Below are 11405 nucleotides of genomic sequence, written 5' to 3'. Positions count from 1 at the left end.
TTGCAGGTCACTGAGACAGAAGCAGACACGAATAGCCAATCCGGATGTAGTTCTGATGGAGAGCATGGATCGGTTTGTGCAAGAATTCAGGTTTTTGTTCATCTTTCTTAGTTATACTCGAGCATGGAGTGATGCCCACAAGGTTGTCCCAAATCTGGATCAGCTGGTCCCCAGAATTGCAGCTGCAATAAAAGAATTCAGGAAAATCCTTCATTATGCATTTGCAGATAATTACAGAGGAGAGTATTATTTATTTTATGAATCCACATGTGGTTGGAAGACTGTTGGAGAGGCGTTGGAGATTGCCTTCGGATGGACTATTGCCCGAGGGAGCCTTGCTCACTGCTAGATGTATTTGCCAGTTTGAACGAGCAGATTGAGATGTTGAAGCAGGAAATCAGGAATGCATACTATGAACATTTGTCTTCCCATGCTTTTCATTGTCAACCAGCTTCATCCTGGCCGGGTGACTCCAGCTGGGATGATTTTTGCTCATCCATAGGATGGAGTCTGCTATTACTCTCAGAAAAACTTGATTTGGTTGTTGATACTCTGAGGAAGCAGATCAAAGCCTTAGATGGGAGTCTATCCTCTTTGGAATCTTTTATCCGGCACCCATGTAATGATTGGTATCATGGGAAGGTACACATGATGGCTCGTTTTGGACAAGTGGCTGTCCGCACAGCACATGTTTGTTGTCTGTGCTGGTCTGTTGCAGAAATGGATTTAAACATGGAAAAGGATGTGGCAAGTTTGCTGTCCGATCTGCAACAGAAGATCGATCTTGCTTCTCCAGAGTTCCTAGGGTTGATTCTAGAGTTCCTAGAAGTGGAAGAATGTCGAGTTACTTTTCTAGATGGCATGCTTGATGTGAAAAAAGGACGCGGTCTTCATGATGATTTGTTACCCTTGATAAATTGTGTTGTCAAAATACCAAAGATGGATAACATGGATGTCCAAAAGTTTTCAATAAGTATTAAGGCTATGATTGTGGAGATCTCAAATCTCAGGCACAAGTGCAACACAATCTCTATAATTGATTTTGTGAGTTTGTTTGCCAGGGTTTGGATTTTAAAGGCTGAAATATTCCTCACGGAGCAACAGATTGCAGTAACTCTCCTCGCTCTTTCTCTAGAGGATTATATCACAGCTCTTCAGAAAGGGTTGAGCCTTCTGTTGAAATCCTTCACTCAAACAAGGAAGAAGACAGAAGAACAGATCTTTGCGCTCGTGGACGACATGCCTAGGCAGATCGAAGCTCTCTATCGATCCTCTTCTTCTGAGGAATTCATAGGAAACAAGGTAAGAGATGCACTTTACAAGTTTCTTGTGAATGCTATGCTTTTCAAGGCAAAGGCACTTGTACTGAAGCTGTTGGACAGTGATGCAAGTTTGATAGTCCCCATGAAGCGCCAGATTGGACTGTTCACGGGCACTAGTATTTGTGATAGAATCAACCCTTAGTCAGCCAAAGGAAAATGAGGAGGATGAGAAGCCGATCTTGACATATATTGAAGCAGTTGCTGCTAGAGTTCTCTCTCTCTCTGTAATTCATTTTCAGCTGATCAAACCACAGAAGAAGCAGTTACGAAAATGGACTTTTGCCTTTCTGATTCGCTAGAAATAATTCAGCTTTTGACTCCAAAGTTCAAAGAGCTTTATCTTCAAATTCCCAGGTTACATTTCCCCAAGACTCCTCAACTTGGCTTCGTTGAATTTCTTTTGCAAAAGCTAAGACAGCTGCTAAGGCAAAAGCTTGATTCAGTTCAGCATGTAATCCATCAAATTGAATCCATCCATGAGGATTTGGAGATCTTGATGTCTTTCTTTAGGCACTCTTTGAAGCAGGGAATCGGTAATCAGGAACATGAAGATCTTCGTACACATCTTATTGTTCTGGCATATGAGGCAGAATGTGTCATTGACTCAATTGTGATTGGGGCTTCTGCTGAATGGAACCATTTACCGTGGCTTTATCATGTTTCACAAGAGATTAGACATATGAAGATGCAGGCCATAGATCTTCATGAGAAGGAGAGCTGTGATATTGGTAATTGCAATGCTCCCCAGACATTATGGCCTTCATTACCACAGGCTAGTACCACAAACATTGATGAAGAGGTGGTGGTTCTAAATGACCAGCAACAAGTTCTAATCGATAAACTTACCAGAGGATCATAGCAGAGAGATGTTGTGTCCATAGTTGGAATGCCAGGAATTGGCAAGACGACTTTGGCTTTCAAAGTATATATTGATCCTGCAGTTGTTTGCTACTTCCATATTCGTGCATGGTGTTGTGTTTCACAAGCATACAGTAGAAGAAGTTTGTTGCTCGATATTCTAAGACACATTATTGAGCTTAATGATACCATCCTTGCCATGAGCAATGAAGATTTGGACTTGGTGCTGTATAAACATTTGAAGAAAAATCGTTATCTCATCTTTATGGATGATATGTGGAGCATTAGGGCGTGGGATGACTTCAAGATCTCATTTCTAGATGATGGAAATGGAAGTAGGATTCTGATGACAAGTCGTCTTTGCGATGTGGTCTCAAAAGTAACACCTGAATGCAATCTTCTTGATCTTCGTCTACTCTCTGATGATGAAAGCTGGGAGTTACTAAAGTTGAAGATATTTCATCAGGAAAGCTATCCTGAAGAACTATTTGAAGTTGGAAAAGAAATTGCTAGAAATTGCAAGGGACTTCCTCTTTCTGTTGTTGCAATAGCTGGTATTCTTAACAGTACAAGCAAGGAATATGAATCGTGGAAACAAATTGCAGAAAGCTTGGACTCATTGATAGTTGGTGATCAACAATCTCGCTGCATGGACATCTTAGAACTGAGTTACAAGAATTTGCCGGATGATTTGAAAGCATGTTTCCTTTACTTTGCAGCGTTGGAAGAGGACAAGGAGATTTCTGCTTCTAAATTGATAAGGCTATGGATGGCCGAAGGGTTTATACAGAAAGAAGCTTCGAACAGCTTAGAGGGTCTTGCCGAGAATTACCTGATGGATTTGATTGGTAGAAGCTTGATAATTGTTACCAAAAGAAGATCAACGGGTGGGGTCAAAGCATGTCGGGTTCATGACATTGTGCTTTGTGCATTGCTTGTGCTTGTTAAAATCTAAAGAGGAAAACTTCTTGGAGCTGGTAACTAGTAAGGATGAACCTTATGCTTCTTTTGATGGTAGTATGGATTTTGATGATTTTGATCCTTCAGATTCCATGACATATGAGAAATATCGATTATGTGTTCATGCAAGTCGAAAGCACATTTTTATGTCAAGGCCTTCTGGTCCATATGTTCGTTCTCTGCTGTTTTATGCCACCACTGATACATACCCAAGATGCCCTTATGATACTTTGTTCCTGTCTAAAAACTTTAAGCTTCTTAAGGTGCTGGATTTGGAATGTGTCAACATGGGTAATTCCTTTGCCAATGGAATAGAGTTACTTGTTCAGTTGCATTATCTGGCAGTTGGTGGTGATATAGACTCTATTCCCTCATCATTAGCCAACTTACAGAATCTAGAAACGTTTCTTGTGAAGGGACTGAAAGGTAAGGTCACTATACCGGATAGCATTTGTACCATGACTAGCCTGAGGCATCTTCATGTAGAAAATCATGCTACCTTCGCATTGCAAGATGGAAAGATTGGAAGTTCCTGTGAATTAAGTAACTTGGTTTCCCTTTCCTCGCCATCTCTTTCTTATAGGGAACATGCAGAGGAAATATTAAGGGGGTTGCCCAATCTTCAAAAATTAAGTTGTATTTTTTCAAAATCATGGGATAATTCCAAGAAGTGCAACCAATTTCCAAGGTTGGAGGATATGACTCCTTTGGAGTCACTCAAGATATCCTACATCGGTAGGAGTGTTAGTAGTGGTGAATTTAGCTTCCCCTTGAGTCTTAGAAAGTTGACTTTATCAACTTTCTTCTTGCGGTGGGATCACATTTCGACAATTGGCTGTCCGGAAAACCTCGAGGTTCTAAAGTTACTTTCTATAACTTTTGAGAGCACGCAATGGGAGATGCAAGATGGAGAATTCCCTGAACTCAAATTCTTGAAATTACATAACTCAAACATTGTTGACTGGAATGCCTCCTGTGACCATTTGCCTAATCTTCAGCAGTTAGTGCTGCAGAAATGTGATAATCTCAGGGAGGTTCCTATCGATTTTGTGGACATAACTACCTTGCAAGTAATTGAAGTGCAGCGGTGTGGAGATTCTGTTGAAGAATCGGTCAGAAGACTCAAGGAGGAGGAGCAAATACGATATGGAACTGAGAATTTGAAGGTCCTTATCCACCATTAAAAGGGGTTTTCAGATCATTAAGAGGTCCTTGTCCATCATTATTAGTGGATATGGAGCTTTATATCTATCTGGTGCTATGCATCCTATTATCATGTAAGTAATTCCAATTTTACTGACTGCACTCCTATTATTTCACATCCTGGGAGGAGATTGCATAATCTAGATGTTACCATTTATTGAGTGCTTTCATTTTTGTCAACTTCTATTTTCACATTTGCAATAAAAATGTCCTCTTGCTTGGTTGTGGATTCATGTAGTCATGTGGTTGTTTCCTTCAAAGTTCAAACTGTAAATCCTTTGGAGGAGCCTTTCTTTCTCATTGTTACTGATTTCTTTTCCTGTAGGCTTCTAGATAAAATCATGCAAGACTGATTAATACAAGGAAAATTTGGAGAAGATTTAGTGCTATTGTTCAAGTTTAACAAAAGAACTCGTGCATTTTGATTCATTTCATGGCTCATGAAAATTAAGGATAGAGTTGATTGGAGAAGGTCATGGTTATTAAAAATTTTAGGATTCACAAAGGCAGCCTTTGGCTTTGTAAGACCCTTGTCCTTTTTTATTTCAGCATATTTTATCAATCCTTCGGCTTCCTGCTGAACTCTATTGCTGCAAACCATAATCTATTAAGACAAATTAGTCTGATGTTAAGCGATAGTGTCGGTATTAATCTGAGATATTTGGAACCACGAAGATTATCACAGACCTATGTCCTGATTCTGCATCTTACGTACCCTTACGAGGCAATGACTGATTTTCTGATTTTCTAGGAAAAAATCCGAAAGCAAGTAGGATTTCTAAATATGAAACAACACAAGAACATTAGCTCTGAAGTAGGAAGTTGGAATAAAAGAATTTCATTTTGCTGTCTTGAGAAACTCTGGTTAGATTAATTTAAAGGTTCCCTCTGGTTCTGCAGTATTCCTGTGTTACTGAGGGGCAGCTGTGTATGAAGCGCTGAAGTACCTCTAAAGACTTGCTATAGAATTGAGAAGCTGGAAGTTCCCTGTCAATATTTTTTGTTGGAGTTCCAGATCACCTTCTAATCATGGCACAGCACGAGTATGCTCTTCTCTGATGTTTTGGAAACTGAAATTTCTAGTTAAATCATTGCATTGATCTTGTGACTAGAAGAAACATTCATGCCTAATACTTGTGCTTTTATTTGTGAATGCTAAGAAATTTGTGGTAGTCCATTAAAACACTTATAACTTGAATGCGAAATACTTCTCAGTCATTTCAGTTTTTGGAGCTTCACTTTCTATTTTATGAACTAAAACATGCAAAAAAAATTTCCAGATGATGAACCTCTAAAGATAGACATTAGATAGAAGTTATGACATTCCAAATTGCAGTGATCTTAATGGGGATTGCGGACCAGCCGACAAGCATAAGCGTCAAAATTCCTTGTACCTTAATGAACGAAGTAAAACATACAGAGCATTGATTTAGTAAAGAGCAGTACAAAGAGAGTTACAGGGAAGAAACGGGAACAATTGGAAATACACTTTACCCCCCTGTGATTTAGCATTTTTCACATAACCCACTTATGATTTCAAAAGCTATATATAACCACCTCCCTCATAATTTGGATTAAAGTGTCAAAAGCACTTTTTGTACATAGTCTAACTTTTCAAATCTGGCTCCAAAAGCACTTCTTTTTGTACATGGTCAAAAGCCATTTCTGAACCACCTGAGAATTTGATAGCTGCAATGAAATAGTTGTATAAGGAAGCAGTTGTTACAACACATGACTTTGCTTTTAATGCTAAAATGCATCGAAATCAATGGTTGGTTAGTTGTTTCTTTGATCCCTCCCTGTTTATGTACAGCTGTAAAAGTATCGATCAATCTCAAATTTATGCAGCTCCCTTGATTGTGTGTATCACTTGTCAGAAATTTTGGCCGGTTTGAGAATGTTCTTCTTTGGAATCACAAATAGTGACCAATGTTTATTTTATATGAAGGTGAAAAACAACGTACAATGGCCTTAGAAGATCTTGGAAAAGAATGGGCAAAACTTGGATGACAACTTACAGTTCTGGTGTTGTTGATTCTCTTGCACTTGGATGACAATTTCTCCCATATTTGGGTATGCTGTATTTCAGTTTCCCTTGTAGCTTGAGACATATCTACATTATAAGACATTTCAGTTAAATTTTTCTTGTCTGATCTTTGGATCAGACTCTTTATCTTCATTGTCATTGTTGCCTAAGTGATTGCGATGTGAAGTCAATACAGCCGCAAGACTTTCTGTTTTTTGTTTCATTTGCAGTTGTAGTCTGCGGGTTTCCTGCTTTCAAGTACTTTGATAGGATCTGATGATATTTTTCTCAGAAAGTATTCTGCAGAAAATAATGTATTAATGATCCTTTTACCAAATGGTAGAATTCTATTGGTACCCTATTCAAACAAAGAAGGCAATTAGAATGTGATGAGAATGCTATTAGAACTGATTTTTTTGGGGCAAAGGTCATTTCGCTCTGGTTTGATCCCTAGTCATTACTGTCTGAAATTTTTGGTACGAGGCTTTTACACTTGCCAAAGAAACCTTTTCCGGTAGCTACAGCTGCAAAAACTAAAAATAATATCTAATGATAATAGTGTATACACTGATAATTTTAGGAAGAAATGTAATTTTAATCCCCAATGTTTCGACCAAAACAAATCTAGTCCCGAAAGTTTTTGATATTAGGTAGATTTAGAATAACTAATGGAAATGGAACAATGACTAATAGTGGTATACAGAACTAGTTGTTACAACCTATGACTTTAGTTTAATGTTGTAATTCATCGCAGTCGATGGTTAGTTAGTTGTTTCTTTGATCCCTCTCTGTTTATGTATGTACGTCTTCAAAAGTATTGATTGATGTCAAATTTATGCAATTTCCATGATTGCATAGATCTCTTAGCAAAAGTTTTGGTCCATTTGAAAATATTCTGCTTTGGAATTATAAATGATAACCAATGTTTGTTTTACTTGGAGGTGAAGAACAATTTACAATGGTCTCCCAACATCTTGGAAAAAGGATGGGCAAACTTGCATCAGGCAGTTCTGACAATTTCTCTCACGTTTCGATATTCTGCATTTCAGTTTCCCTTGTTGCTTGAAACATATCTACATTATAACACATTTCGGTTAAATTTTTCTTGTCTGATGTTTGGATGAGACTCTTTATATGCACTGCCAACGTTACCTATGTGTTTTCAACATGAAGTCGATACAGGCTTGAATGTCAGAATGATGGTATTATTGTGAAACAGCTGCAAAATTTTCTTGTTATCCACTCCTTTTGCAATTGCAGTCTGTAGGTTTCCTGCTTTCGAGTCCTTTGGTAGGGTCTGATGATGTTTGCCAGAAAGTTTGATGTAGAAAATGATGTATTAAAGATACTTTTACCAAATGGTAGGATTCAACTAGTTGCCAATTGAAACAGGAAGGCAATTAGAATGTGGTGAGGAGGCTATTAGAATTGAAACTTCTAGGGAAATGGACACTGTCTGAAATTTTTGGTGTGAATTTTTTCACACTTATCAACAGAAACCTCTTTCTGTAGCTACTGCTACAAAAACATCTATTATTAATGATTAAAAAGTCATTCCATTAAAATTAGAAAGTCGAATTATGAATTAAAACCTAAGAGTAAATAGTGCCTAACACTACCAGTTACCATGACTCACCATACTAATTGCTAGCAATCAAGTTACTTCTTGTGAAGTTGCACTTGACTTAAATTTCAAATTACTCTTGGGGAACCTTATTGGTGGTCAAAGTACTCTAGCATCGTCACTAGTATTTTTTTTGTTTCTCATGAGTTGGCAGTTGCAGAATTTAGTAGTGAAAGTTGGCCTAGTTACCAGGAAACAAATAACTCGTAATTCAACATTTTGCAAGTTGTTTGTTATTTTTTCTTTTAGCAGGGAAAGAGTGAGATTTAAGAAGCGGGAAGGAGACGGGAGGATTACAACCCAAAACTTCTTCATTCTGGACAAGTTACTAAGTGATAAGTTGGAAATAACTAGTAACTTGATAGTTTCTCTATTTGATAACGCAATTCAATATTCAAACTTAATGTATTCAGATGTTAATATATTTAGACGTGTTTGATAACCAAAAGTTGAATATCTGAATTAATTAAGTGCCACCGAATTTTCTAGACAAAATTCACTCCCAACAATAAGTGATAAGATACTCACTTATCATTGAATATGTATGATATACACTCAAATGTATTTGATTTAATACTTAACAATTCAATAACTTTTTCGATTCAAATTTCATATTTCAGATTTTAGATTTTAGTTTTCAGATTTCAGATTTTAGATTTTAAATTTTAGTTTTCAGATTTCAATTTTGTCAAATGCACCCTAAGTGGCATTTTTTGGGGTTATAAGTAATCCACCAATTTGGTCGCACTTTTTACGAGTCACAACCAAGTGACTTGATTAATAATTTGATTTTGTTAATAAGACTAGTACGTTAAATTATTACATAATAAAGATAAGTAAAATCTAAAGTAGCAATTTTCAATTGTTTTGCTCCAAGCCAAGCCAAGCCAAGCCAAACCACTCGGAGTCATATCCGTGGGCTTTATTCTACCCAATATGGCAAGATAATAAGGGCTTTGACCCCCCAAAAAAAAAAAGGTCTGAGATGAGATAACTGGTGAGCATAATGGGTCAAAGTCAACAAATTTGCCGGCTAAGTCGTCGTTTTGAAGACAAGCCCCCAACAAACCAGTCCCACTCCCATTAATCGCTGCCAAAGCGAAAGCGCAACGCAACGCAACGCATAATTTGACCAAATCACCACATTTTTCTTTGCTATAGGGCTGACACTATGCCACTTTGCTATTTATTTCCTCCGAGTGTAAACGGTGTAAAATTCTTTTATGAAAAGAAAAAGTTAAAAACTAACCTATACATACATACATATATATATATTTGTTTTAGAAGACTCAATAATGATTTCTCACTTTCCCTCAATTAATTTACATTGACAGTATACATATCCTCTACCGGATTTAGGTACAATATTCATATACCGCGAATATACATATTGTGAGTGAAAAATTTTAGATCGAACTGTTCTTCTATTGTTTATCCTTAGGGGGATTTTTTTTTTTTTTTAATATATAGTTCTTCAGCTCAACCAAAGCAAAAAAAAAAAAAAAAAAAGAAAAAGAAAAAGAAAAAGAGCTTGCATGGATCAAGTTGTGAGCCCCACTCTTAGCGTTGTTGGAAAAATGATGGCGTCAGGTTTCTGAATAGCACTTGCAAGGACAAGCTTCTTCCTCACAGAAATATCGTGTGTTCAAATCTCGCTGTCGATGTAAGGACTGTGTTGGTGGACGATTTGTAAGTATCTCTGTAAGTGACCTATGATTCCGAAGATCTGTCCTGACTCATGATAGCGATCGTAGTCAAAACCATCCAAACTTTTTAAGTACAAAAAAAAAGGCACTTGCAAACATTTTTTTTTGCATTATCCTCGTCATCGTATTGGAGATATTGCACTAGGGTAAATGTGGATAATCACTTATTTCTTTTTGTTTTTGTTTCAGGGTTAAATGTGGGGGCGCAGCTGCAGCCCAAAGTACTGAGCATGCACAAATGGGGAGGTAATTGACAGTCTTATTCTATGATATCATTCTCCTTCCACCCTACCCCCTTCCCTTTTTTTAAAAAAAAATATTTTTCATCGAGCTTCTTCGAATTTGAGTTGGAACCAATTGTGCAAAATAGTCTGCTTTTCCCAGAATTACTTTCATTTTCCTTGCGACTTGAATTTTTTATGATGGTTGTGCTTGCATTTGAAATTATGAGAAAAATGAAGTGGAAAAGAGAAGCATAATTGCGATAAGAAGGAATGTCGGTGGCTTATATGATCTGCATGATCTTTAGCTTCAAGGATTGTTTCGCTTGTTAAAGTGAAATATCAGTACCAAGGCCTAAAGGTTGTTCACGTATAGTTTGTCAACGACCTTAATGTCCGTGCACCACCAGTTTGATTCAATGCTCAATTAAAGTATATGACTCTCGTGTTCATGTAAAGTATAGACCATGTGTCATGGGAAAAGGGGCACAAACGGTTGTAGGTGCAACCGTTTGTGCAGGTTGTGTACATTTTGCACTGTGAATAACATCAATTGTACATTGTGTAACTTTCTTTGCACACGACGTAACTTTAGAACAAATTTTTGTGGGCCCTACATTTGGCGTGAAAATCGAGTTACAAGACGTGATGTGAGCTGCACAAAATTTTGAGGCCAAATCATGGCCGTCCACTGGCAGGAACGGTTGTCATGACAGAAAATGTCCCAACACTATAATGTATTGGAAAATGCAAAAGCCAGCCACACATTTCCATTGCGTTTACAGTTTGTACTGTTTTAATACTAATGGTAGAAGTCATTAATGAATGAATGAAATGGGTAAACTTATGATGAAAAACTATGAATTCGGATTCATCTATGATGAAAATTTTGGATTCACCTATATAGTCACACTCACACTAGTACTAGTAGTTACTTGAGATAGAGTGACAAGAAGTCACTGAACTTTGACTCAATGGTCATAAAAAAAGACTAAAGTCTTTCTTTGAACTGTAGGTCAGGGGTTCGAACCTTATTTGCAGTGAAAAAAATTTAAAAGAGGTGTTAGAGGCTTAGAGCATCCCTTTGGTTTAGTAGATTCTTATATCTATTACCCCTTTATATATAGTTTCGATTTTTATTCCTATTAACCCTTTATAGTTTCTGTAGGCTTTTCCCCTTAACGTTGTGGTAAAGAGAGAGAGAGTGATATAGGGTGACAAGGCAGTTGACTGACTCAGCTTAGCGGTCAGCACTCTCTCTTCCAATTCCATAACCAATACGGCTACACTCCCACAAGCACGTAACCACTTCAGCAATATTCCAATTCCCTATTTAGCAGTCAAAATTTGCATCCCATTCAAATCCAACTCAGAATCCACCCACCCCAGATTCACACGCAAACTCAGAGTAACTAGCAGTATACTTTAGACTCCTATGCTAAATTAAGCTTATGCAAAGTATATATTGCTGAAGTCCTCAAGATA

General features: G+C 37.4%; 2 protein-coding genes across 2 annotated transcripts; both read left to right on the top strand.

Annotated features, from left to right (window-relative positions):
* The first annotated feature begins 267 nt into the window (after nt 1-267).
* LOC113719596 (uncharacterized) lies at nt 268-7508 on the top strand. The gene is made up of 3 exons (XM_027244834.2): nt 268-4417; nt 5244-5386; nt 6292-7508. The coding sequence occupies exon 1, from the start codon at nt 268-270 to the stop codon at nt 1462-1464; it is 1197 nt and encodes a 398-aa protein (XP_027100635.1). The 3' UTR covers nt 1465-4417; nt 5244-5386; nt 6292-7508.
* Nucleotides 2209-4324, top strand: LOC113718106 (putative late blight resistance protein homolog R1B-12). Its single transcript, XM_072071905.1, has 2 exons — nt 2209-3028; nt 3138-4324. The coding sequence occupies exons 1-2, from the start codon at nt 2209-2211 to the stop codon at nt 4322-4324; spliced, it is 2007 nt and encodes a 668-aa protein (XP_071928006.1).
* Nucleotides 7509-11405: the final 3897 nt, after the last annotated feature.

This window comes from Coffea arabica, chromosome 11e (genome assembly GCF_036785885.1).
Source record: "Coffea arabica cultivar ET-39 chromosome 11e, Coffea Arabica ET-39 HiFi, whole genome shotgun sequence".
In the NCBI taxonomy this organism is placed as follows: domain Eukaryota; kingdom Viridiplantae; phylum Streptophyta; class Magnoliopsida; order Gentianales; family Rubiaceae; genus Coffea; species Coffea arabica.
This window is presented reverse-complemented; position numbering and strand designations above follow the sequence as displayed.

Excerpts from the sequence above, each read along its gene's own strand:
- LOC113719596 (XM_027244834.2), top strand. The coding sequence starts at position 268 with ATGTGGTTGGAAGACTGTTGGAGAGGCGTTGGAGATTGCCTTCGGATG.
- LOC113718106 (XM_072071905.1), top strand. The coding sequence starts at position 2,209 with ATGCCAGGAATTGGCAAGACGACTTTGGCTTTCAAAGTATATATTGAT. Across the intron at positions 3,029-3,137 it reads TTACCTGATGGATTTGATTG|AGGAAAACTTCTTGGAGCTG; the intron begins GTAGAAGCTTGA and ends TAAAATCTAAAG.